Raw genomic sequence first — 23,881 nt, 5'->3', positions numbered from 1 at the left:
AACACACAGGAACCCATCAAAACAGTAATAGGCTTACAGAATGCTTTTAGAAATTTTTGTGTATTCTACTTATTCTTCTATAAATTTTAAGTACCTCCAAATTTAATACAGCTCTAAATAAAGTGGAGAAAAGGAGTAGCCAAGTAATTCAAATAACAGAATTCCTTTCTTTCCAAATTAGTGATACCACAAAGCAAAACTTACCTACACAAAAATCCAGAGATCTGTGATTAGCAAACATTTAAACCTTTGACGAATTCTTTCCTTGATATTCAATGGCATCCTTCCAAACACGTGGTTAACCAATGAACTCAAGTTCAGTTGTGTCTATGACTGTGATATCTAAACGACCAACTGAAAAGTAAAATATCCAAAACAGCTGCTTTTATTCTGCAGTAAACATACCCCAACATTATGCACAGGGGCGCGCCAACTTAGCCCACGCGTGCTGCTGCGACAAAATACCTGTAATTTATAAAGAACAGAAATTTCTCACAGTCTGGAGGCTGGAAGTCCAAGATCAAGGCGCTGGCAGATTCCACATCAGGTAAAGGTCCCTTCCTCACAGATGACACTATCTAGATGTCCTCCTGTGGCAGAACAGCAAAACAGTAAAATGGGCCTAAGCTAGTTTCTTCCAGCCCTTTTTATAAAAGGCACTAATTCATTCACAAAGGCAGAGTGCTCATGACTTGAATCACTTCCCCAAAAGCGCAACCTCTTCCAATCATTTCCCCAAGACCCCAAATTCAACACACTAATTTGAGGTGGCTGAACACACGTATTTAAACGACGCCCTTCTCAACATCTTAAAACAGATTCCCATGGTCTCAAGAGGCCAGACTAGACAAAAATGAGTGCATCTCTTTGGTTACTCTTTTATCCGTTAAAATCTATACTGAGAGTGGAATACAAAAATATGACATTTAATTAGACATGCTGCTGGCTGACACAAAACTTGCACTTCCTTTTTCATTAGCCAATAGGTACAGCTAGAATTGTAAACAGGAATTATAATTAGAAATAATGAGAGCAATTTCTTGGATTACTCCACCTTTAAATTATATTTTATTCAGACTCATCCTTTGAAATTACTCATGATTAGCCTGTCCTCTTCATGTGAGAATTTAGGAAACTTCTCTATTGCTGTGGCATCTTTATGGAAAAAAAGAACTGTGTATATGCACATGTGTAAGAAAGTTTCCTTCAAGAATCAGAATTTAAAAAACACTATCCATGAAAGCACTGTAAAAGTATAATTTTGCATTTTATTCATTCATTCCATCAGCTGGGAATTGCTCTATTGTACAAATACAGTTTTGTACAAAAAAATCACAAAATGTTACAAAATAAAAAAGTACAAACTGCATTACTTAATAAATATGACTAAAAGTAGTTAAAGTGGCAATGAGATAGATTTTAAGTGGGAAACATTGTTTGACCCAGCAAACCACACAAGCTCTGTTTACAGACATTTCTAAGTTAATACAGGGCAATCCTTTTTTGCCTTTTGAAAGAATGTAAAAGAAATACTAAGACAGTGTTCTCCTGCTATAACTGCCAAGGTTGGCTCCAGACATTTATGACATTAGTTTATAAATCTCTTAGCTGGATCCAAGAAGTTATATAAAGCAGGAGGCTTATCTTGTCACAAAATTTTATACCAAGTTAGATTCTCTTATAACAAAGTGACAAATGTAAATAAAACTGAGAGCACCAGACAATTTACACATTAACCAGGGTACAGAATAATCACTCTGTCATCGGCAAATATCAGACTTTCATTCAAGTAAGACCTGGTACTATCCCTTAAAAGAAGAAAAAAAACCTTCCCACAACCTTCTGTTAAGTATTTCTCTTTAAAAGATTCACCATTTCTAGAAAAATAATTATTTCCAACAGAACAGATTTGTTTCATCAAAATGGAATGGGCCAAACACTTGGTAACAAGAATACATCAATATCCATCTGAAATAATTATCTAAGAATTGTGAAAATCAAATTTCAACAACGTAAGAACTACCAAATCACAAACTCTGTTCAAAATAATACATTTCATATAAAGCACTTCTCTGGATTTATGCTTGAAAGCTGTCAAAATGGGACACGTCATAGATGAAGGTACACCAGTTTTTAAAAATGTTGTGCAAAAATACATTTTTATAGAAAATAGACTACCAGGAATGAACAAATTTACACTGTGAGAAAACAGCTTGCAAATTAAGTAGTGCTCACTTTATACAGCAAATTATAAATAGCAGTAAAATCACCCTAAGCTATCATGAAACATCATTTGGGTGCCCAGCAACCTTCAGCTCTGAGAAAACATTCAAAAAGATGATTAAGGCATTACACCTACAGTAAAATCTACTAGGAAGTTTGAAAGTGCTATTACCCTGATTAGAGTTCACGTGATTCTCCAAACACAAGTTATGTATGCAATTTTCCCAGGGTGTTAAGGTTTTGAGACACTTCAAGAGCATGCGTTTTGTTCAATATACATTTTAGACAGGGATATGGCCATAGATTTGGCAAGTTCTTCATCGCGTTTCCTCTGCACTTGAGTTTGTTTGCACCAGTTGTCGTACTCTGGGTTAGGATAGGAGTGATCAAATACAGCATCATAGTGTCCGTTACTGAGCCAACTGAGCCAAATACTGGGCCTCAGGGAATCCTCTGGGCCCAAATAATGAATCATGGTAGACACCGTGGGGCTCTCCAGCCTCCCTCCAGTAGTTAAGTGGATATTCACATTCAGCATCTGCCCCATGGCCAGCAACTCGGGGTACCCAGCCCATGCCCCGTCTTGGGCAGCAGCGATGAGAAACTCCCCTACGTCGCCCTCAATCAGGGGGTTGAAGTGGTCGAGATGGTCGGCGATGTAGTGCACGGTCTGCTCCCTCAGCTCTCGGTGCAGGCTCTGGTCGCCGTACACAGTCTTGCTGACAGCTCGGTACAGGCAGTTGCCGTCGGGAATGATGTGGAATCGATACTTATTTCTCTGCCGCAGGTATTTATCCTGCTTCTCCACCTCGGCCAGGTACAGGGCCAGCTTCTCGTCTCTGGGATCCGACCTGGGGACAACCACCGGCTCCACCGCGCTGCTCGGGGCAGCCTCGCTGCTCCGGCCGGGAGACACCTCGGCCTCCGGGTCGGGCCTCCGAGCCGCGTTCCCGCCAGGCGCGTCGCAGCGGTCGCCGCCCCTCTCCCAGGCCCGGGGGCCCCTCTCCGCCAGGTGCTCCTCGCCCCACGGACCGGGGCCGGCGTCGGGACTCCCCGGGGTGGGCGCGAGGCCTCGATGCTTGGCAGCGGCCAGGGCCTGGCAGTGCTCGCTCAGTCGGAAGTTCCGATCGGGCCCCTCCCGGGCCGCCTCCAAGCCCGTCTCGGGGCAGTCGGGCCGCAGCAGCTCCTCCAGGAGCCAGGCGGAAGAGCCCCGTCGCGGCGGGATGGGGGCTGCGGGCGCCGGGGCCAGCAGGAGGCAGCGGCCGCGCGGGGCGGCCGCAGAGCCCGCGGCGCCGGGAGCGGGCTCGGGCCCGTGCAGCAGGAGCCTGTCGGCGCCCAGGGCCCGCACGGTGATCTGCGCGGTGGAAGTGTAGTGCGGCGGCAGTGGCGGCTTGCAGGACGCGCTGGGCGGGCCGGCGGCTGCGGATCCGGGCGCGGTGGCCCCGGACACCACTTCGAAGCAAGAGGAGAAGGCAGGCATCTTGGCGGCGGGGACAGCGGCGGCTTCCCGGGGCTCTGTGGCCGCGGCGGGCTGGCACTCACCGGTCTCGGGCTCGGCGCCGGCGGTTCCCGGGGGCTGCAGCGAGACCTTGAAGGGGGCGGCGGCGGTGGCTGCAGGCGGCGCGGGGGCTGCGGCCGTGGGACCCGGGGCCCCGGCGGGGTAGTGGGTGCAGACGCTGCTGTAGAGCTGCATGTCCCTGCCCGCCGCTCGGCCCCTTATAGGCGCGGCGAGCCCCCGAGCGGGGGACACACCCTCCGGGCCCGGGGGAGGGGGCCGGCGGAGCGCGGTGACCAAACGGCCCCAGAATAGAGATGAGCGCCCGGTCGCCGGCCGCCGCGCGTCAGCAGCCGCGAATAGCTCCCGGGTCCCGGCCAAATTCCTGCTGCGCCACAGCGTGGGGGGAGGGCGGGGACGGGACGCGCGCTCGACCCCTGCCGGTGCGCTCGGCCTGCAGACCCTGGGCGCCTTGCCCGCTGCAGTTGCTGCGGCGGCCGCAGGGGACTCTCGGAAGAAGCTACCCACCCCGCTAGAGCGCGTCTCGCCGACAAGGAGGAGCGCGGGGCGCGCGGAGGCCCGGGAGGCGGGGCCGCGGTTGTTTACCTCAGGCCTCGCGGCCGCGTCACATGACCCCGCTGGAATGCGCGACTCGTCCGGGCGCCCGATTCAGCAGCACCGACTCGCCCCACCCACTCCGGCCCGCGCCCCGCCTCCTGTCCCGCTCCGCTGTGCCCCGCCGACGTCACGGGCGTAGTCCCCCGCGCGCGCGCGCGCACTCGCGCGCGGGCGGGGCGGAGCCGGGGGCGCTGAGGCTCAGGGGCCTGCGCAGTCTTGAGATTTCTGGCTGGGCCTCCCGCCCACGTGACTCCCGCGGACCGTTTTCCCCACCTGGGGACGGGTTTCTAAGCTGCGCCGCTCTCTGCGGTGGCTGCAGTGGATGCTGCGGGATGGGCGCTGCTTGGGGCGAGCTAGCATGCTTGGAAAGCTTGTGTGGCAGGAAAGCTTCCGGGCTGGGTGTGGAGGACGGAATGCTGCCTTAAAGCCTGTTTGGCCTCCCCATGGTATTGGGCTACCATACCTGCTTGCGTTCACCACTGCTTCTTTTCTTTTTTTCTTTATTTTTTTTAGAGATGAGGGTCCCTTCTGTCGCCCAGGCTGTAGTGCAGTGGCTCAGTCAGAGCCCACTGCACCCTTGACCTCCCGTGGCTCAAGCGATCTTCCAGCCTCAGCCTCCAGAGTAGCTGGAAACCACAGGCGTGCACCACCTCACCCAGCTAATTTTTTTTTTAAGGCGAGGGCCTCACTTCAGTTGCCCAGTCTGGTATGGAACTCCTGGCCTTAAGCTGTTTCCCGCCTCAACCTCCCAAAGTGTTAGGATTGATTACAGGCCCAAGCCACCACGCCTGGCACTACCACATCTTTTACCTTTTTTTTTCTTTTTGAGGCAAGGTCTTGCTTAGCCATCTAGGCTGAATGCAGTGACGCCATCATGCCTCGACCTCCAGGGTCCAAGCGATCCCCCTTCCTCAGCCTTGCCTTGGGTAGGGATTACAGGTGCCCAGCTAGTTTCACCACTGCGTCTTTTGTAGGCGCTTCCTTGGACTCACCTGTTAAGAGTGAGTCCTCTAGTGGATCCTCCTGCCCTGCTAAGACAAAACAAACTTTTCTGCACCTCTGACCTATGCCACCTGGTAAATATCTGACTTAGGCGAAAGCAAGGAAGCCTTTCATAAACAGCCGTTCTCAGAATACCAAAAGCATTATCACTTAGGGCCTTTTGAAAATAGGTACAATTGCTAGCCAGAGGTCAAAAGCAGTGGAGAAAGTCGTGACCTGCATTCTAGGGCAAGACAAACTAAAGAAAATGCTTCTACCGAGTCTTTTTGTAATGCCTGCCTTTGTAAGGGAGAGCCAGAGGTGGTGGGAGACTTTTGCTCTGTTCTGAGCTTTGATCAAATGCTAAATTTAACAGACCCAACACATTAAAATTGAACCTAGAGGTTGTCCTAAGATTTTAGAGATAGGGAACCTGGACCTGTAGGTGATGTAAGCTGTACTCCTGCCCCCACCTTTCCAGTGGAATGTGAATTCCTTGAATTGAGAGACTTGGTCTTGCTCTTTGTATTTCCATCCTCTAACACAGTGCCTGGCACATAATTAGACTTAATTCATATCTACTAAGTGAATGAGTAGATGGAAAGCCAGTTCTAAAGATGTCTCAGACAGTGGCAAAGCCAAGATTTCTATCCAGGTCCCTTGACGCTAGCCAGGCCTTTTACTTATCTTTGGGCAGTATGACTGGCAGGATCCCGGCTCAGGTCACTTCAGCTGTTTAGGTAAATTAACTCAGAAGAAGGTAAATGACTGTCTTAACTTCTGAAATTCTGGTAACTACCCCATTGGGAGCTTGAAGCTCTCGTGGCTAATTAGAAAAAGGAAATTACTATACTTGGATTTCATCACTGATTTGCTGGGCATCTATTGCTCTGCGCATGAAGCACTTCACACTGAACTCTTTCAGTAGCTGGTGTTCTGAAACAGAAGACGAGACTGTTAACAAGGCCATCCTCAAATAGTATTTACCATACCCACTGTGCGCCTAGCAGGGCTAGCATAACTGGAGCCTGAAGGGAGATAGGAAAATATTAGAATTTAAATCCTAAAGCAAGAACAGGTTTCAACAGGTTGGGGTAAATGCAGGAAAAAAACAAAAACAACAAACACAAGGTCAACGAAAGACACACTACCTGTGATGTACCCAGTTAGCAAAGGACAAAAGCAAAGAGATGAAGATTCAAAACAAACATAGGAAGGCATTTAAAAAAATCTTTTTAGTTTGTCTGGGGCAGTGGACTATGCAAGACTGCATACTGGCGGTAGGAATCCGTGTTCACTCTGTATCTCAATGTGGAAAGGCTTCCTGGAGGAGGTGATCCTATAGGAAACCTTCTAAAGCAGACATGATGTCAACTTTGAAACTGCCCTTGGAAGCTAAGAGAAGACAAAGCCTTGCAGGTGATAGCAAAGAGATTAAGGAGGCAAATCTGATTTCTCATGAGTTCACATAATTATCTATAATGTAATTATGTAATTAAAATTAATATGCATGAAAAATCATTACATGATCAGAACGATTGAAGAGTATAAGTTTTAAGGAGGTGAGTTGTTGTTATTCGCATGGTTTATGTTTTCCCTTGCTCAACTGTAAGCTCCTCAGAAGGATCCCAAAACCTAGCACAGAATTACTAGTAAAGTTTTTGCTATGCACTCTACATTAAAACATGGGAAGACTATAAATGAGATTTTTAAGAAAACACTGTGCAAGGAAGCTGAATTCTATGTCTGTAGATAAACATTAAATACATCCAATTAAGCGGGGAAAAATTTCCCAGGAGCCATGGCTCATGTATATAATCCCAGCACTTTGGGAGGCTGAGGCAGCAAGATTACTTGAGCCCAGAAGTTTAAGACCAGCCTAAGCAATATGGCAAGACCCTGTCTCTACAAAAAAAAAAAAAAAAGCCTGGCATGGTGGTACATGCCTGTAGTCCCAGCTACTTGGGAGGCTGAGGGGGAAGAATTGCTTGAGCGCAAGATTTTGAGGTTGCAGAGAGCCATGATCACACCATTGTACTCCAGCGTGGGTGATAAAATAAGGCCCTGTATCAAGGGGAAAAGAAAAAAGACAGACAGATGGTAGCAAGTGTTGGAGAAAATGCGAAGAAATTAAAGTCTTCATAGGTTGCCTGTGGGATTGTAAAATGAAGCAGACCCTGTTTAAACAACTTAGCAATCCTCAACGTGTTATACATAGAGTTACCGTATGATCCAGTAATTCCACTCTTAGATACATGACCAAGAAAAATAAGAACATGTCTCCATACAAAAACGTGTATGTTGGATGGGGGCAGTGGCTCACACCTGTAATCCCAGCACTTTGGGAGGCCGAGGCGGGTGGATCACGAGGTTAGGAGTTCAAGACCAGCTTGGCCAAGATGGTGATACCCCGTCTCTACTAAAAGTACCAAAATTAGCTGGGCATGATTGCAGGTACCTGTAATCCCAGCTACTCGGGAGGGTGAGGCAGAGAACTGCTTCAGCCTGGGAGGCAGAGGTTGCAGTGATCATGCCACTGTACTCCAGCCTGGGTGACAAAGCAAGACTCCATCTCAAAAAAAAAAAAAAAAAAAAAACTTGTATATCAATGTTCACAGTAGTTTTATTCATCATATACAAAGACTAAAAGCTACCCACATATCCATCAAGTGATGACTGGATGTATCAAGTGTGATATATTCAGACAATGGAATATTATTCAGCCATGAACAAAATGAATACAAATGCTACAACATGGATGAATTTTCAAAACATGTTAAGTGAAGAAACTGTATAATTCTAGTTATATGAAATGTCTAGAATAGACAAATCCATAGAGAAAATAGTGGTCGGCAGGGGCTGAGGTGAGGAGGGAATGTGGAGTGACTACCAATGGGTATGGGTTTCTTTTGGAGTGAAGAAAATGGTTTGAAAATAGCTTATGGCGGGGCTAGGGGCACACACTTATAATCCTAGCAGTTTGGAAGGCCAAGGTGGGTAGATCACTTGAGCCCAGGAATTCGAGACCAGCATGGGCAACATGGCAAAACCCCATCCCTACAAAAAAATACAGAAGTTAGCCAGGCATGGTGGCAAATGCCTGTAGTCTCAGATGCCTGGGAGGCTGAGGTGAGAGGATCCATTCAAGACTGCAGTGAGCTGTGATTGTGCCACTGCACTCCAGCCTGGGTGACAGAGAAGACCCTACCTCAACAAAAAAAGAGAGGAAAAAAAAAAAGAAAAGAAAATAGGTTATGGTAGGGCAAGGTGGTTCATGCTTGTAATCCCAGCACTTTGGGAGGCTGAGGCTTGAGCCCAGGAGTTTGAGACCAGCCTGCACAACATTCAAGACTCCATCTCTACCAAAGAAGAAAGAAAAAAAATTAGCTGAACATGGTAGTGTGCACTTGGAGTCCCAGCTATTCAAGAGGCTGAGGCTGGAGGACCACTTGAGCCCAGGACTTTGAGATTCTGAGATTGCAGTAAGCTACCATCCTGCCACTGCCTTCCAGCCCAGGTGACAGAGCAAGACCCTGTCTCTTAAAAAAAAAAAAAAGTTATGGTGATGGTTGCACAACTCTGTGGATATACTAAAAAGCACTGAATTGTACATTTTAAGGAAGAATGAATTCTATGGTATGTAAATCATATCTAAATAAAAGCTATTTCTAAAAATGCTACCATGAGCCAGGTACTATGCTCATGGCTTGAGATAAAAAAATATATTTTAACTATAAATGTCTCAGTAGCAACAATACTTTCTTTGGGATATTATTGCATAAATCATGGGCAACATGTTATATATCTCAATTATTTTCTTCTGACAAATTCACGGTACTCTATATGATAGTTTAAATGTAATTGATTAAATGATATAAATGAGCTGAATCATACTGAAGCTAAATCATTCATGCCCAGATGAAATGGATATTTAAGGGGCTAGACTAGTAGAAATCCTATTTGAATTTATAATTTTGTTTCTTATAAACTTTTTGTGTAATCTTCATGATATAAAAAATACTTTTACATTTTGTAAAGCAAACGTTTATTGAGCACTCCACAAACCATGTGGAAATTGTACACAGATATGTCATATTTTTAGTTTGGTTGGTTCTATATATGCTTCTATGAAATTCTGAAAAGTGCCTAGAACATAGCAGCCTCTCAATAAATATTTTCTGAATGTTGTCAAATAAAAATGGAACCTCGGTAATAAAGGCGAGCATCTTGGAAAGTGATGTGTGGAGTTGATATATATTCATTCTTTGTATTCTATTGAAACACTTTAAAGTGAAAAAATAAATAAATAAAGAGCATCATGTCATGCAGACGCCTCAATATTCTTTCTCCAGCTCATCTATCCAGGCTAACGTGTCACCAGCTGGAAGTGAAATTACCAGGCAGAAGTGAAAACTACTCTTAATTATTTAAACCTCTGGCTCTTCTGAAATTGTATTTATGTATTACTTACATAACTGAACATTAAAGAAGGGAATCACTGAAAATTCTATTATGTAAAGACCTCTTAACTCCAGAAACTTTAAATCAATATATGATAACTAGATCAAATAATCAGTAGGCATTTGGGTTTTATTTCATATATAAATATGTATATATACACACACACACTCATATCTATATACATATATATATACCCATATATATCTATATAGACACATATATCTATATACACACATATGTATATATATATCTATATACACACATACGTATATATATATCTATATACACAAATATATGTATACTTGTATATATATATACACACACACAAACATAGATGTGTGTATATATACAGATGGGATTTTGCCATGTTGCCCAGGCTGGTCTTGAATTCCAGTCTCAAGAAATCCTCCCCTCTTTGCCTCCCAAAGTGCTGGAATCACAGGCGTGAGCCACTGTGCCCAGTCCTCTTTTTCCATTTCCTTAAGTCTTGGCAAAATAGTTTTATAATAGCTGGGCATTTTACAATTATATATACAATTGTATAATTGTATATACACACATATATACTTTCTTTTTTTTTTTTTTTTTTTTTTTTTTTTTTAAGACAGAGTTTTGCTCTTGTTGCCCAGGCTGGAGAGCAATAGCGTGATCTTGGCTCACTGCCACCTCCGCCTCCTGGGTTCAAGCAATTCTCCTGTTTCAGCCTTCCAAGTAGCTGGGATTATAGGCACCCGCCAGCATGCCTGCCTAATTTTTGTATTTTTAGTAGAGACGAGCTTTCATCATGTTGGCCAGGATGGTCTCAAACTTCTGACATCAGGTGAACAGACTACCTCGGCCTCCCAAAGTGCTGAGATTACAGGCTCGAGTCACTGCGCCTGGCCTAGTATTTTTTTATTATTATTATTATTTTAAAATAGATGGTCTCACTCTGTCATCCAGGCTGGAGTGCAGTGGCACAATCTCGGTTCACTGTAATCTCCACCTTCCGGGCTCTGGTAATCTTCCCAACTCAGCCTCCTAAGTAGCTGGGACTACAGGCATGCATGACTATGCTGGGCTAAGGTGTTTGGTTTTTGTAGGAGAAAAAAAAATAGGACAAAGTATGGAGAAAAGACTGTGGCATATGAGTAATCATTGACTCTTGAGTTTAGGCTTAGAAAAGGTGCAGATCCTTTTGATAAATAGCCTAAGGGGTCATCTAGTGTTTAGCAATAGGGTTCGAATCTCTACTCACACATTGGCATTTTTCATCCTGTGGATCCAATCGACTGTTGAGAGAAGTCAAGACTGTTCCTCAACAGGAAGGTTTAAATGACATAGTGTAAATAGAATGATCATTTCCCATACACGATCTTGAATCACTCCAGTGTATGATGGGAGGGAGGAGCCCCAAAACCTCAGGTGTTCTCTGGATTCAGTGAATTTCTGTTAAAGGAGAACAGTAGTTACTAGAACTATTTTGTTCTGTGCTCTGCTGCCTGCTTCTAGTTGCCTCAACCAATACGATGATAGGTCTGCTATAAGTGACTAGGCCTGCAGAGGGATAAATAGAAATAGAATTATATGTCCCTTGTTTGTAAAGAGTTAAACATAAAGTAGGAAAAACAAGAAATCTGCACGCACAGACCTTGCATAACTGCAGTAAATTCAGAAATCTGTTACCAAGGGTGTTTCTAACATACCTCTGCCGTTTGTGTGACAACATTTTAAAAATCCACAATCTTTGTAATGTTTACCTACTAGCTAAATGTCTGTAAATAAGTGAACGTGGTAACAATATGACTTACCCCTCCTAGAGACCATAAGGGTGTTTCTGTGGGGAGTAGGGAACAGCCACGTCCTACCCTCCTTCTACATGGGTAGAAGGCCAGACTGAAAAACGCACCCTTCTTGACTAAGAGCTCAATTGTAAAAATGCCCAGCTATTATAAAACCATTTTGCCAAGACTTAAGGAAATGAAAAAAGAGGATGGGGCACAGTGGCTCACACCTGTAATTCCAGCACTTTGGGAGGCCGAGGGGAAAGGACTGCTTGAGACCAGGAATTCAAGACCCTGGGTAACACGGCAAAATCCCATCTATACAAAATGTAAGGCTGATTGCCTAGCCGGGAGGCCAGACACACCCACCTCTGCACTCAGCACCTGACTCTGCACCCGGCACCAGGCCCTGCACTCGACACCTAGCTCTGCCGCATGGCTCCCCTGGAAGGCTCTGGCTGATGCAACCCTGGCCGGCTCTCACACCAGAAAACCCACCCAACAACCCGCCAACCAATAGAGGCCTGTCCCATCCCAATCCTGCTCCCCTGGAGCTAATCAGAGCACCCAGCTGTTGCTCCTTCCTCATAGCGGTAAAAACCCCATGCCCCAGGAAGTCAGCGTGACTTCTCTGGCCACCTTTCCCCAGACCATAGAACCTCACCTGGGAGCTGAATAAATTGGCATTTAATTTTCTTATACTGGCCTCAGTTTCCTCATTTTAAACTTGGCCATAACCCTTACACAAAAAATACAAAAATTATCTGGGCATGCTGATGAATGCCTGTAGTCCCAGCTACTCATAGGCTGAGGACTGCTTGAATGCAAAAGGTCGAGGCTGCAGTGAACTGTGATTATGCCACTGCACTCCAGCCTGGGTGACCAAAAAATAGAAAATGAAAGAAAAAGAAGAAACAAGAGAAGAGATGTTAAGTTACTTTAATATTGCTTTTTATTTCATAAAAGAAGTACGTTTAAAAAATTAAAGTAATGCACACATGTAAAAATAGAAGTGAAATTCCTTACATCCCATCCCATTTCCCCTCATCTCCTACTCCAGTGGTAACTACAGTTAACATTTACTGTATATATTTTCAGAGTTTTTAATATACATATATAGATTGTATATGTCACATACATATGAGCAAAAATTTGGCGTTACAGGATTATATGGTACATATTTTCTCTGCACTATGCTTTTTTCATTACTTAATTAATGTTAGGTCTTTTAGGCTGACTGATGGTGCCATGGGTGCCATGGTAACCTCTGTGACCTGCACCGCCACTCCAGATGCATTCCTGGAAGACCATGAAAGAAGAAATAACCGACCCCTGCAAGGCCTCCTTTGAGACATTCTCTATTGTTCCTTATTCCCGCCCTAATTGATAAGGCCATTGGACTTTGTAACCAACCTTGGTCAACCTCGTGACTCCACACCCTGCGACCCCCTCCCAGCTTGCAAAAAAACCGCCCTAAACTGTAACTTTCCACTGCCCACCCTAACCCTATAAAACCAACTCCTAAGGCCGGGCGTGGTGGCTCATGCCTGTAATCCCAGGACTTTGGGAGGCTGAGGCGGGTGGATTACCTGAGGCCAGGAGATTAAGAGCATCCTGGCCAACATGGTGAAAACTGTCTCCAAAAAAAAAAACCAACTCCTATCCCACAGCCCTTTACTGACGCCCTTTTTGACCTCAGCCCTCCTGCACCCAGGTAAATAAACAGCCACATTGCTCACACGCCTGATTGGGGGTCTCCTCATTCTGAGTGAGCGTTTTAACATTTGATGCCGGAAATCCAGGATGGGGGAATTCCTATGGGAGACAAAACCCCCATCCCTCTTTTCGTGCTCCCTCCATGAAGAGACCTACCTATGACCTAGGTTCATCAGACCAGCCCATGCATCCACTCACCATCCTCAGATCAGACCAGCGGTTTGCTTCAGCTCCCTTCTTTAGCGCTTCTCACTACTTGTCAACTTCCTTCTCCTATCAGTTTCATTTTCCTCTCCCTTTCACTGGAGACTAGGAAGACAAGACTTTCCTTGAGGTTCATGATGGAAAAAATCCTGTGTAGGTCACAGAACAGGAAAGACAGTCTTCCCTTGGTGACTGATCATTGTGGAGATGTCTGCTCTGGTCACTCACTCGCACTCAGAGGTGACGGATCAATGCGGGTGACACCCCTTTGACCGATTCACCCCAGGTTCCAACCAAGGTTTAGTCTGGGATGCCTGCTAAGGTGCTTGGTCGTGTATTCACCTTCCTTGTCTCCACCGCTTTTCTTAAGCTGGGCAATTTCCCACCCTCTATTCCTCCCTCCTCACCCTTAGCCTGCGTTCTGAAAAATCTCAAACCCCTCCAGCTACCACCTGACCTAAAACCTAAGCATCTTATATTCTTTTCCAACACCACTAGGCTACAATATAAGCTGGCCAATGGCTCTACATGGCTAGAAAATGGTGCCTTCGATTTTTCTATCTTGCAGGACAGAAACTTCTATTTCACTTTTGTGCTAAAACGGGCAAATGGTCTGAAATTCCCTACATCCAGGCCTTTTTTTTTTTTTTTACAGTCTAATCCCTTCCTAATCTCTGCTTCTTCTCTCCCTTCTGTCCACCCCCTCCTGCCTTTGCTAGTAACCTAGAATCCTCCTTGTCCATTGACCCTTCCAACCTTTCTCCTCCACACCTGTCCGAATCAGGTCCCACCCCCACCCCCAGCCTTCCTCCTTTCTCTGCCCACAACCCACTTCCTTATGCCCTTTCTGTCACCTCCCACCTCACACCCAGTGTGGCTTACAATTTAGTCCCATCCTTACCTCCTGCACCCCTGCCTACAATTTCCCCATTCAAGAGGTGGCTGAAGTCAAAAGCATAGATAGGGTGCAGGATCCTTTCTCTTTATCTGACCTTTCCCAAATCAGCCAATGGTTAGGCTCCTTTTCATCAGATCCTCCAATACTTAACCCTGTCCTATAATATCACCTGGAGTGACTTAAATGCCAGCCTTACTTCTCTTCTCACCTCTGCATTTTATCACCCAGTCAGCCCCTATCATTAACAGTGCTACAGAAATTAAAATCTGACCCTCAAACCCCACAGCAGGAACTAATCAACCTCACCTTTAAGGTGTTTAATGACTGAGAAGAAGCTGCCAAGCGGCTGTGTGTTTCACAATTGCAAACGCTAGCTTCCGCTATTAGACAGACCCCCGCGCTCACAGAAGTTTCAGACCACCAAATCCACAGCATCCAGGCTTCTCTTCAGGACCTCCTCCCCCAAAGCCTTGCTTCAGATGCTGAAAACCTGGCCACTGGACCAAGGAATGCCTGCAGCCTGGGATTCCGCCTAAGCCCTGCCTCATCTGTGTGGGACCCCACTGGAGGTCCAGCCATTCGACTCACACCGCCGCTCCTTGGCTTGGTGGCTGAAGACCGACGCTGCCCAAACACCTTGGAAGCCCCCTGGGCCATCACGGATGCTGAGCTTCAGGTAACTCTTATGGTGAAGAGTAAGTCCATTCCCTTCTTAATCATCACAGAGGCACCCACTCCATGCTGCCTTCTTTTCAAGGACCCGTCTCCTTGGCCTCCAAAGCTGTTGTGGGAATTGATGGCAAGGCCTGCAGGGCTCTCACAACTCCCAAGTCTGGTGTCAGTTAGGCTAGCACTCCTTTCCACCTTCTTTCCTTATCACCCCTTGTCCAGTTCCCCTGTTAAGCTGGGATATCCTAGCAAAATTGTCTGCCTCCTTGACTGTTCCTGGGCTACAGCCACACCTCACTGCTGCCCTCCTCCCCGAACCCGCACCTCCCTCAATAGCTCCCTGTATGTCCCCCTTCCTTAACCCTAGGGTGGGGACACCACCTCCCCATCCATTGCTATAAGTCATTCACCCCTCATCATCCCCTTAAAACCTTACCCCGCCCAGCACCAGTACCACATTCTGCAACAGGCTTTAAAAGCCCTAAAAAGCCTGTTATCACCTGTCTATGGCAATATGGCCTTTTCATTTACCCTCCTGCTTCTTCAGCATCTATACTCAAAGGGGTATCGTGTATCCCCTTCCAAAGCCCAAATCTCTTCCCCTATCCTAGCTGCCCAAAAAAAAACAGGCAAATTCTACAGAGTGCCGAACAGCTCTCCACCAGCTTCAGATCGGGTAAGCAGTCTCCCCCTCTTTCTCTCTCTTTTCCTTTAGAGAACAGGAGACAAGTCTCTCCCCCCTCTCTTTTCCTTCAAATCCCAAGGAAACAAGTCTCTCCCTCTTTCTCTCTCTTTCCCTTTAAATCTTTCTTTTTGTAGTAGAGATGAAGAGACACTCTAATTGTATGGAGGTGGAGGAGACAAGTCTCTCCCTCTCGCTCAAAAACTCTGACACTGGTCACAGACTCAGGAAGACAAGACGCTTCCCTTGGTGTCTGGTCAGTTGTGGGGACACCTGCCTTGACCATTCACCCATGTTATAGCCCAGGAATCAGTCACTCACCCACAGTGCAGCCCAGGAATCAGTCAGGGACGCCTACTGAAAACCCTGGTCGCTGCTCACTCCTTCTTCTCCTCTCTACTCCTTTTCTTAAAACTTATCTCCTTTGCCAGGGGCAATATTCCACCCTCTATTCCTTAGTCTTCACCTCTAGGCTGTGTCCTAAAAAGCCTAAAACCTCTTCAACTGTCACCCCCACTGAAACCTAAATGTCTCTGAAACACAGCCTGGCCTCAATCCAAATGGCCAGAAAATGGCACTTCCAATTTTTCTTCTGTAAACCAGTCTGGCGTCGTATGTGATGCCATCAATGAATCAAACCTGGCTGGATTGGCTGGACACGCTAACTGGGAGTCATGGCTTCTTCCAGTCCCTAGTCCTCTCATACTATCTTTCTCCTTCTCTTATTTGGACCCTGTGTTTTCTGATTAATCTCTCAATTCCTACAAAATCATATACAAGCAATAACCAACCAGTCAGTACAAATGCTCCTTCTAACAACCCAAATATCACCCCTTGCCCCGAAATCTCCCAGGAGTCTACATTCTTTCCCATGTTTAGGTTTCTACGCCACCCCCAATCGCGCTCGAAGAAGCCCTTAGAACCATCGACCCATCACTCCTCTTTGCCGCCCTTTCTGATACTCCACTGCCCTCTATGCTTCATTTCTTTTTCCTTTCTATTACTGATATGAAAAGACAGGAATGTAAGGTCTTTTAGGCTGACTGACGGTGCCACAGATGCCATGGTAACCTCTGTGACCTGCATGGACACTCCAGATGTGTTCCTGGAAAATCTCAAGGAGAAACTATGTTTCCTCCAATGTTTTAATACAGTAAATCCCCATTATGCTAAATGTGAAAATTGTTAGATTTGAGTTCCGCTTGTACACTGTTTTGAGGTTCTGACTCACATTATCTCTTTCTTTCTCTCTCTTTCCCTGTCTCTCTTTCTGAAACAGGGTCTCACTCAGTTGCTTAGGCTAGAGTGCAGTGGTACAATCATGGCTCACTGCAGCCTCAACTTCGTGGGCTCTCAAGTGACTCTCCCACCTCAGCCTCCTGAGTAGCTGGAACTATAGGTGCACAGCACCATACCCAGCTAATTTTTAAATTTTGTGTTGAGATGAAGTCTCACTATGTTGCCTAGGCTGGTCTTGAACTCCTGGGCTCAAGTGATTCTCCTGCATTGGCTTTCCAAAGTAATGAGATTACAGTCGTGAGCCAGTGCGCCCGGCTATGATTCATTTTCTGTGCTACACAATCTATTTGTGGGATGTAAAATTTACCGATTGTTTTCAAATACAATGTTCTCTGAATATATTTTTCTTATAACCTTATATATATGATTACCATCTTGCCATCTTAATATAACTCTTCCTAGTCATAATAAAACCAGAAGCATGTACCACTGATATTCAGCTAATAGCTCCTGGTATAGTTATGCAGACTGGAAATGAAATATTGAAATACTTCCATATTCCTTGGTGAACAGCCAACATCCCATGGCTTCCAACGTCCCCAGATGTCCTTGTCTGTATGGTCTCTCCCTTAGCATCTCTAAATCCACACAGCACCCAGAAACCAGCAGGGAGCTTCCACCTCCATGACCTGAATGCTTTCTGATTTTAATAAATGTTAAAAATATTTAATATAAGTTCTGGGAGCATATCTAGCCTGTGGCTTGCAAAGTAATGTCATGAGAATTTCTGTAGTTGATCATTTCAATAATACCTTTGAGGAAGCTATCAGTAAAAGATGCTATCCTTCTGATAGTTTTGTGCATTTTTCTCTTTTTTTTTTTTTTGAGACGGAGTTTCGCTCTTGTTGTCCAGGCTGGAGTGCAATGGCGCCATCTTGGCTCACTGCAATCGCTGTCCCCTAGGTTCAAGCAGTTCTCCTGCCTCAGCTCCCCAAGTAGCTGGGATTACACGCATGCACCACGGAGCCTGGCTAATTTTTGTATTTTTAGTAGAAAGGGGGGTTTTCCATGTTGGTCAGCCTGCAGGCTGGTCTCTAACTCTGGACCTCACCTTGGCTTCCCAAAGCACTGGGATTATAGGCCTGAGCCACCTTGCCTGGCTGTATTTTCAAAACGTTTATGTATACCCTCAAGACTTAAGGTAAACATTTGTAATATTCTTTTTTTTTTTTTTGAGACAGAGTCTCACTCTGTTGCCCAGGCTGGAATGCAGTGGCATGATCTCAGCTCACTGCAACTTCTGCCTTCCAGGCTCAAGCAATTCTCGTGCCTCAGCCTCCCAAGTAGCTATAATTACAGGCATGCACCATCACCGCCGACTAATTTTTGTATATTTAGTAGAGATGGGGTTTCGCCAAGTTGGCCAGGTTGGTCTCGAACTCTTGATCTCAAGTCTTGAACTCCTGACCTCAAGTGATCTGCCCACCTTGGCCTCCCAAAAAACTAGGATCACAGGCGTGAGCCACTGTGCTCAGCCCATTTGTATATTCTTCCAAGGACTTCCCATCAAATCCTCACTAACCTCAGTACATACACATGCACACACACACACACACACACACACACACACAATTATTAAGCTAACATAGTTATTTCCCTGCACTATGAGAAAATAAATTAAACATAAATCCAACCTACCTACTATAATTTAACCATTTTTTCCCAAATAATTCTGTGTTCTCAGAATGAAAAGTGCCCTGTTTATTTACATTATTACAAATCATCATCTCTTTAGCCAAGGTTCACACTTCATATGAGCCACATTTGCGCTAGTAGTTATGGAGCAAAGCCCTGTTTAAGCAAATGAAAATGTTTCTCTTTTCTGCTTTTTATTTTAATTTATAAAGCTTTTGCTGTCAGCCACAGTGATTTTACTTGAAAAATATATTAGAAAGTGTATGATGTAAAACATTTAGCAAACTATTTGGCATATTCTTTACACAGGGAATATCAGCAATCATTATTGTTATTACCATTATGATAGCTCTTAAGTGCAAATCTCATACTATTATCCTTCTGCTTAAGATCCTATGTGACTCTATCACCCAGACTGGAGTGCAGTGATGCGATCACAGCTCACTGCAGCCTTGAACTCCTGGGCTTAGGAGTTGATCCACCTCAACCTCCCAAGTAGCTGGGACTATGGGCAGCATGAGAAGCCACTGTGCCTGGCACCACTGCTTTTCTTTCTTTCCTTCTTTCCTTCTTTCTTTCTTTCCTTCTTTCTTCCTTTCTTTCTCTCTCTCTCTCTCTCTCTCTCTCTCTTTCTTTCTTTCTTTCTTTCTTTCTTTCTTTCTTTCTTTCTTTCTTTCTTTCTTTCTTTCTTGAGATGGAGTCTCCCTCTGTAGCCCAAGCTGGAGTGCAGTGGCACAATCTTGTCTCACTGCAACCTCCACCTCCCGGGTCCCAGTTCAAGCAATTCTCCTGCCTCAGCCTCCCAAGTAGCTGGGATTACAGGCATGAGCCACCATGCCCAGCTAATTTTTGTATTTTTTTTTTAGTAGAGATGGGGTTTCACCATGTTGACCAGTCTGGTCTCGAACTCCTGACCTCATGATCCGCCCGCCTTGGCCTCCAAAAGTGCTAGGATTACAGGCGTGAGCCACCGTGCCCGGCCTACCATTGCTTTCCTTAATGCAGGTTGCAGTGGCCGTGGTGACCAGGTCCTAGCTTCCTGTTCAGCCCTCTTCTCTCAGCACTCTTTCTCCCCTTTATTTTCCACTCATAGGAAACAACATTATGCCCCTAAATAGCTCTGTCTCTTCAATCTCTAGGCTTTTGTACATACCGTTTCTTTTGCTTGAACGTTCTTTATGTGGGTAATGCCTATTCATCCATAAGTTCTCAATTTCAATGATGCTCTGTGTTTGCAAGTCTGCCTCCCATCTGTATTTATAGCAGCCTGGGCTTAACAGCCTATGAAGGTACAAAGTGTTACAAATGCATCATGCAGTTACTTGCCCATTTCCTAGATTACAGACAGTTCAGGTAAAGGAATGATGGTTATCTTTTCCCTGTTGAATCTTCATTTAGGCTTTCCATTAGTACAGTGATGGTTGAATAAATCAGCATTTAAGGATGAACTTGCACTTTCTTATAAAAACAATACATCCTTTTAGTTTGAGGAAGTTCACATACATCCAATAAGACTCAAACCAAAACAGATATATGCAATTACTATGTGTAAATATATGAATGCCTCTTAAATCTTTGTTTTCATTTCAGGGCCTACACAATGGGGAAAAGAATATTTATTCAATTGTACTGAATTTTGAGGGCTGGAACAAAGACATGATTATAAATGTGTGAAAGGCAAATAAATCTTGGGACACCAAAATCACCGAGCTAAAGGGAAAAGTCAGGCTGGGACCTGCTTAGGGCCAATGTGCTTCCCATTTTATTGAAAGTCATCCCAGCCAGGTGCGGTGGCTCACGCCTATAATCCCAGCACTTTGGGAGGCCGAGGTGGGTGGATCACAAGGTCAAGAGATCGAGACCATCCTGGTCAACATGGTGAAACCCCGTCTCTACTAAAAATACAAAAATTAGCTGGGCATGGTGGCATGTGCCTGAAGTCCCAGCTACTCAGGAAGCTGAGGCAGGAGAATTGTTTGAACCCAGGAGGCAGAGGTTGCGGTGAGCCAAGATCGCTCCATTGCACTCCAGGCTGGGTAACAAGAGCGAAACTCCGTCTCAAAAAAAAAAAAAGTCATCCCTCTGCTCACTGAGATAAATGTATATCTGATAGCTTCCTTTGGAAAGGCCAATTAGAAACTCACGGTACTGCAAACATTTTTCTCTTATTTACCTATGCCCTGGAAGCCTTCCCACTTCCAGTTATCCTGCCTTTACTTTGAGTTGTCCCATCTTTCTGGATGTAACCAGTCTTCATCTTACATAGACTGATTGATGTCTCACATCTCCTAAAATAATATGAAACCAAGCTATGCCCTGACCACCTTGGGTACATATGGTCAGGACCTCTTGAGGCTGTGTCATGGGCATGTGTCCTTAACCTTGGCAAAATAAACTTTCTTTCTTTTTTTTTTTTTTTTTTTTGAGACAGAGTCTCGTTCTGTTACCCAGTCTGGAGTGGTTGGTTAGTGGTTGTCTGGGGCAGGGGAATAGAAAGGTTGATGGAAATGGAGTGACTGCTAATGAGTACAGGTTTCTTTTGGGGATGATGAAAATGTTTTAAAATTGGTTATGGTGATGGTTGATAGCTCTGTGAATATATTCAATACCTTTAGTGAGTGAATTGTATTGTATGTGAATTGTGTCTCAATAAATTTTAAGACACAAGACAATAACTAGTGCTGGCCAGTATTTAAAGAAATTAGAACTCTCCTACATTACAGGTGGGAATGTGAAGTGGCACAGCTGCTTTGAAAACAATGTGGTAGATCCTCAAAAGAATAAATATTAGAGTTACCATATGACATAACAATTTCTTTTTTAAAAAACTTTTTCTTTTTTGAGACAGAGTCTTGCTCTGTCTTCCAGGCTGGAGTACAGTGGCACAATCTAGGCTCACTGCAACCTCTGCCTCCTGGGTTCAAGTGATTCTCCTGCCTCAGCCTCCTAAGTAGTTGGGATTACAGGAAGGCACTCACCACCCCTGGCTAATTTTTGTATTTTTAGTAGAGACGGAGTTTCACCATGTTGTCAAGGCTGGTCTCGAACTCCTGACCTTAGGCAGTCTGCCCATTTTGGCCTCCCAAAGTGCTGGGATTACCAATGTGAGCCACTGTGCCCGGCCTGACATAAGAATTTTACTCCTAGTTTTACACACAAAGGAAGTGAAAACATGTATACACAAAAATAATCAGGCACAAATGTTCAAAGCAGCATTATTCATGAAAACAAAAAATTGAAAACAGCTCAAATATCCATCAGCTGGATAAAGTATGGATAAATAAAGAATGGATAAATAAAGTATGACAAAAGGCACAATGGAAAATTAGCAATAGAAAAAGTAGTGATGTAGGTTACAACATAGATGAACCTCAAAAACGCTGATCTAAGTGAAAGAAGTCAGTAACCACATCTGTAAGATCTTATTTCTATGAAATCCTCACAGTAGTCAAATCTAGAAGAGACAGAAAATAGATTTCGCAGTTGCCTAGGGCTGGAGGAAGAATGGGGAAATGAGAAGTGATTGCTGCTAAGTAAAAGTTTTCTTTTTAGGACTATAGAAATGTCCTAAATGTAGTTATGGTGGTAATTGCACAAAATTGTAAATATATTTTACAACATTGAATATACACCTTAAACTGGTGGGCTTCGTGGCATGTGAGTGATATCCCTTTTTTTTTGAGAGGGAGTTTTGTTAATTATCAGGGTAATTAGCACATCCAATATCTCAAACATTTATTATTTCTTTTTGAGATGGAGTTTTGCTCTTGTTCCCCAGGCTGGAGTGTGATGTCATGATTTCGGCTCACCGCAACCTCCACATCCCGGGTTCAACTGATTCTCCTGCTTCAGCCTCCTGAGTACCTGGAAATACAGGCACGCGCCACCATGCACAGCAGATTTTTTATATTTTTAGTAGAGACAGGGTTTCACCGTGTTGGCCAGGCTGATCTTGAACTCCTGACCTTAGGTGATCCGCCCCACTCGGCCTCCCAAAGTGCTGGGATTACAGGTATGACCCAATGTGCCAGGTTCTTGTGAGTGATATCTTAATAAAGCTGTTAAAAAAGAATGTGCAGGCATTTTATAGTCAGTTGAGGAACTGACTAAAATAAGTCTCTACTCTCTCAGCCTTTTTCCTCTTATCGTTTTCCTCTTTCCTCTGGGTGTCTTCTCTTCTTTGTCATTTCTTTCTCCATGACACAACAGTCTTTTCTCCAGAACTTTTTCATTCTCCAACCTCCTTCCTCAAAATTAGGTTCATTCCTTTAACTGGCTTTATTGCTTTTTTTTTCTGTTTCTTTAACTTTTGAAATTGACATGTAATAGTTGTACATATTTATATGGTACAGAGTAATATTGCAATACATACAATGTACCGGGATCTTATCAGGGTAATTAGAATATCCATCATCTCAAACATTTATTATTTCTTTTTGAGATAGAGTTTCATTCTTGTTCCCCAGGCTGGAGTACAATGGTGCAATCTCAGCTCACCGCAGCCTCCGCCTCCCGAGTTCAAGTGATTCTCTTGCCTGATCCTCCTGCATAGCTGGGAGTGCAGGCATGCACCATCATGCCCAGCTAATTTTGTATTTTTAGTAGAGACAAGGTTTCTCCGTGTTGGTCAGGCTGGTCTCGAACTCCCAACCTCAGGTGATCCACCCACCTTGGCCTCCCAAAATGCTGAGATTACAGGTGTGAGCCACTGTGCCCAGCCAAACATGTATTATTTCTTTGTGTTGGGAACACTCAATATCCTCCTTGCTAGCTGAAACTGTATATTATTACTAACCATAGTCATCCTGCAGTGCTATAGAACACTAGAACGTACTCCTTCCATCTAGCTATAATTTCAATCCTTCAACAAGTATTCCCCATCTCTGCCTGCCCCAACCCTTCCCATCCTCTGTACGTTTTTTGTGTGCTTTTTGTTTTTTTTTTTTTGTTTCTTTTGAGATGGAGTCTCACTCACTCTGTCATCCAGGCTGGAGTGCAATGATGCAATCTTGGCCAACTGTAACTTCTGTCTCCTTGGCTCAGCCTCCTGAGTAGCTGGAGTTATAGGTGTGCACCACCACAGCCAGCTAATTTTTGTATTTTTAGTAGAAACGGGCTTTTTCCATATTGGCCAGGTGGTCTTGAACTTCTGACCTCAAGTGATCTGCCTGCCTCAGCCTATGAAAGTGTTGGGATTACAGGCGTGAGCCACCACGCCTGGCACCAGCTTCTGTGTA

At 44.7% G+C, this 23,881-nt stretch overlaps 1 protein-coding gene across 1 annotated transcript; it reads right to left on the bottom strand.

Annotated features, from left to right (window-relative positions):
• Positions 1-1,248: 1,248 nt before the first annotated feature.
• OTUD1 (OTU deubiquitinase 1) lies at positions 1,249-4,299 on the bottom strand. The gene has a single exon (XM_002750096.6). The coding sequence runs from the start codon at positions 3,914-3,916 to the stop codon at positions 2,474-2,476; it is 1,443 nt and encodes a 480-aa protein (XP_002750142.1). The 5' UTR covers positions 3,917-4,299; the 3' UTR covers positions 1,249-2,473.
• Between the last annotated feature and the right edge of the window lie 19,582 nt (positions 4,300-23,881).

Source organism: Callithrix jacchus, chromosome 7 (genome assembly GCF_049354715.1).
Source record: "Callithrix jacchus isolate 240 chromosome 7, calJac240_pri, whole genome shotgun sequence".
NCBI lineage: Eukaryota > Metazoa > Chordata > Mammalia > Primates > Cebidae > Callithrix > Callithrix jacchus.
This window is presented reverse-complemented; position numbering and strand designations above follow the sequence as displayed.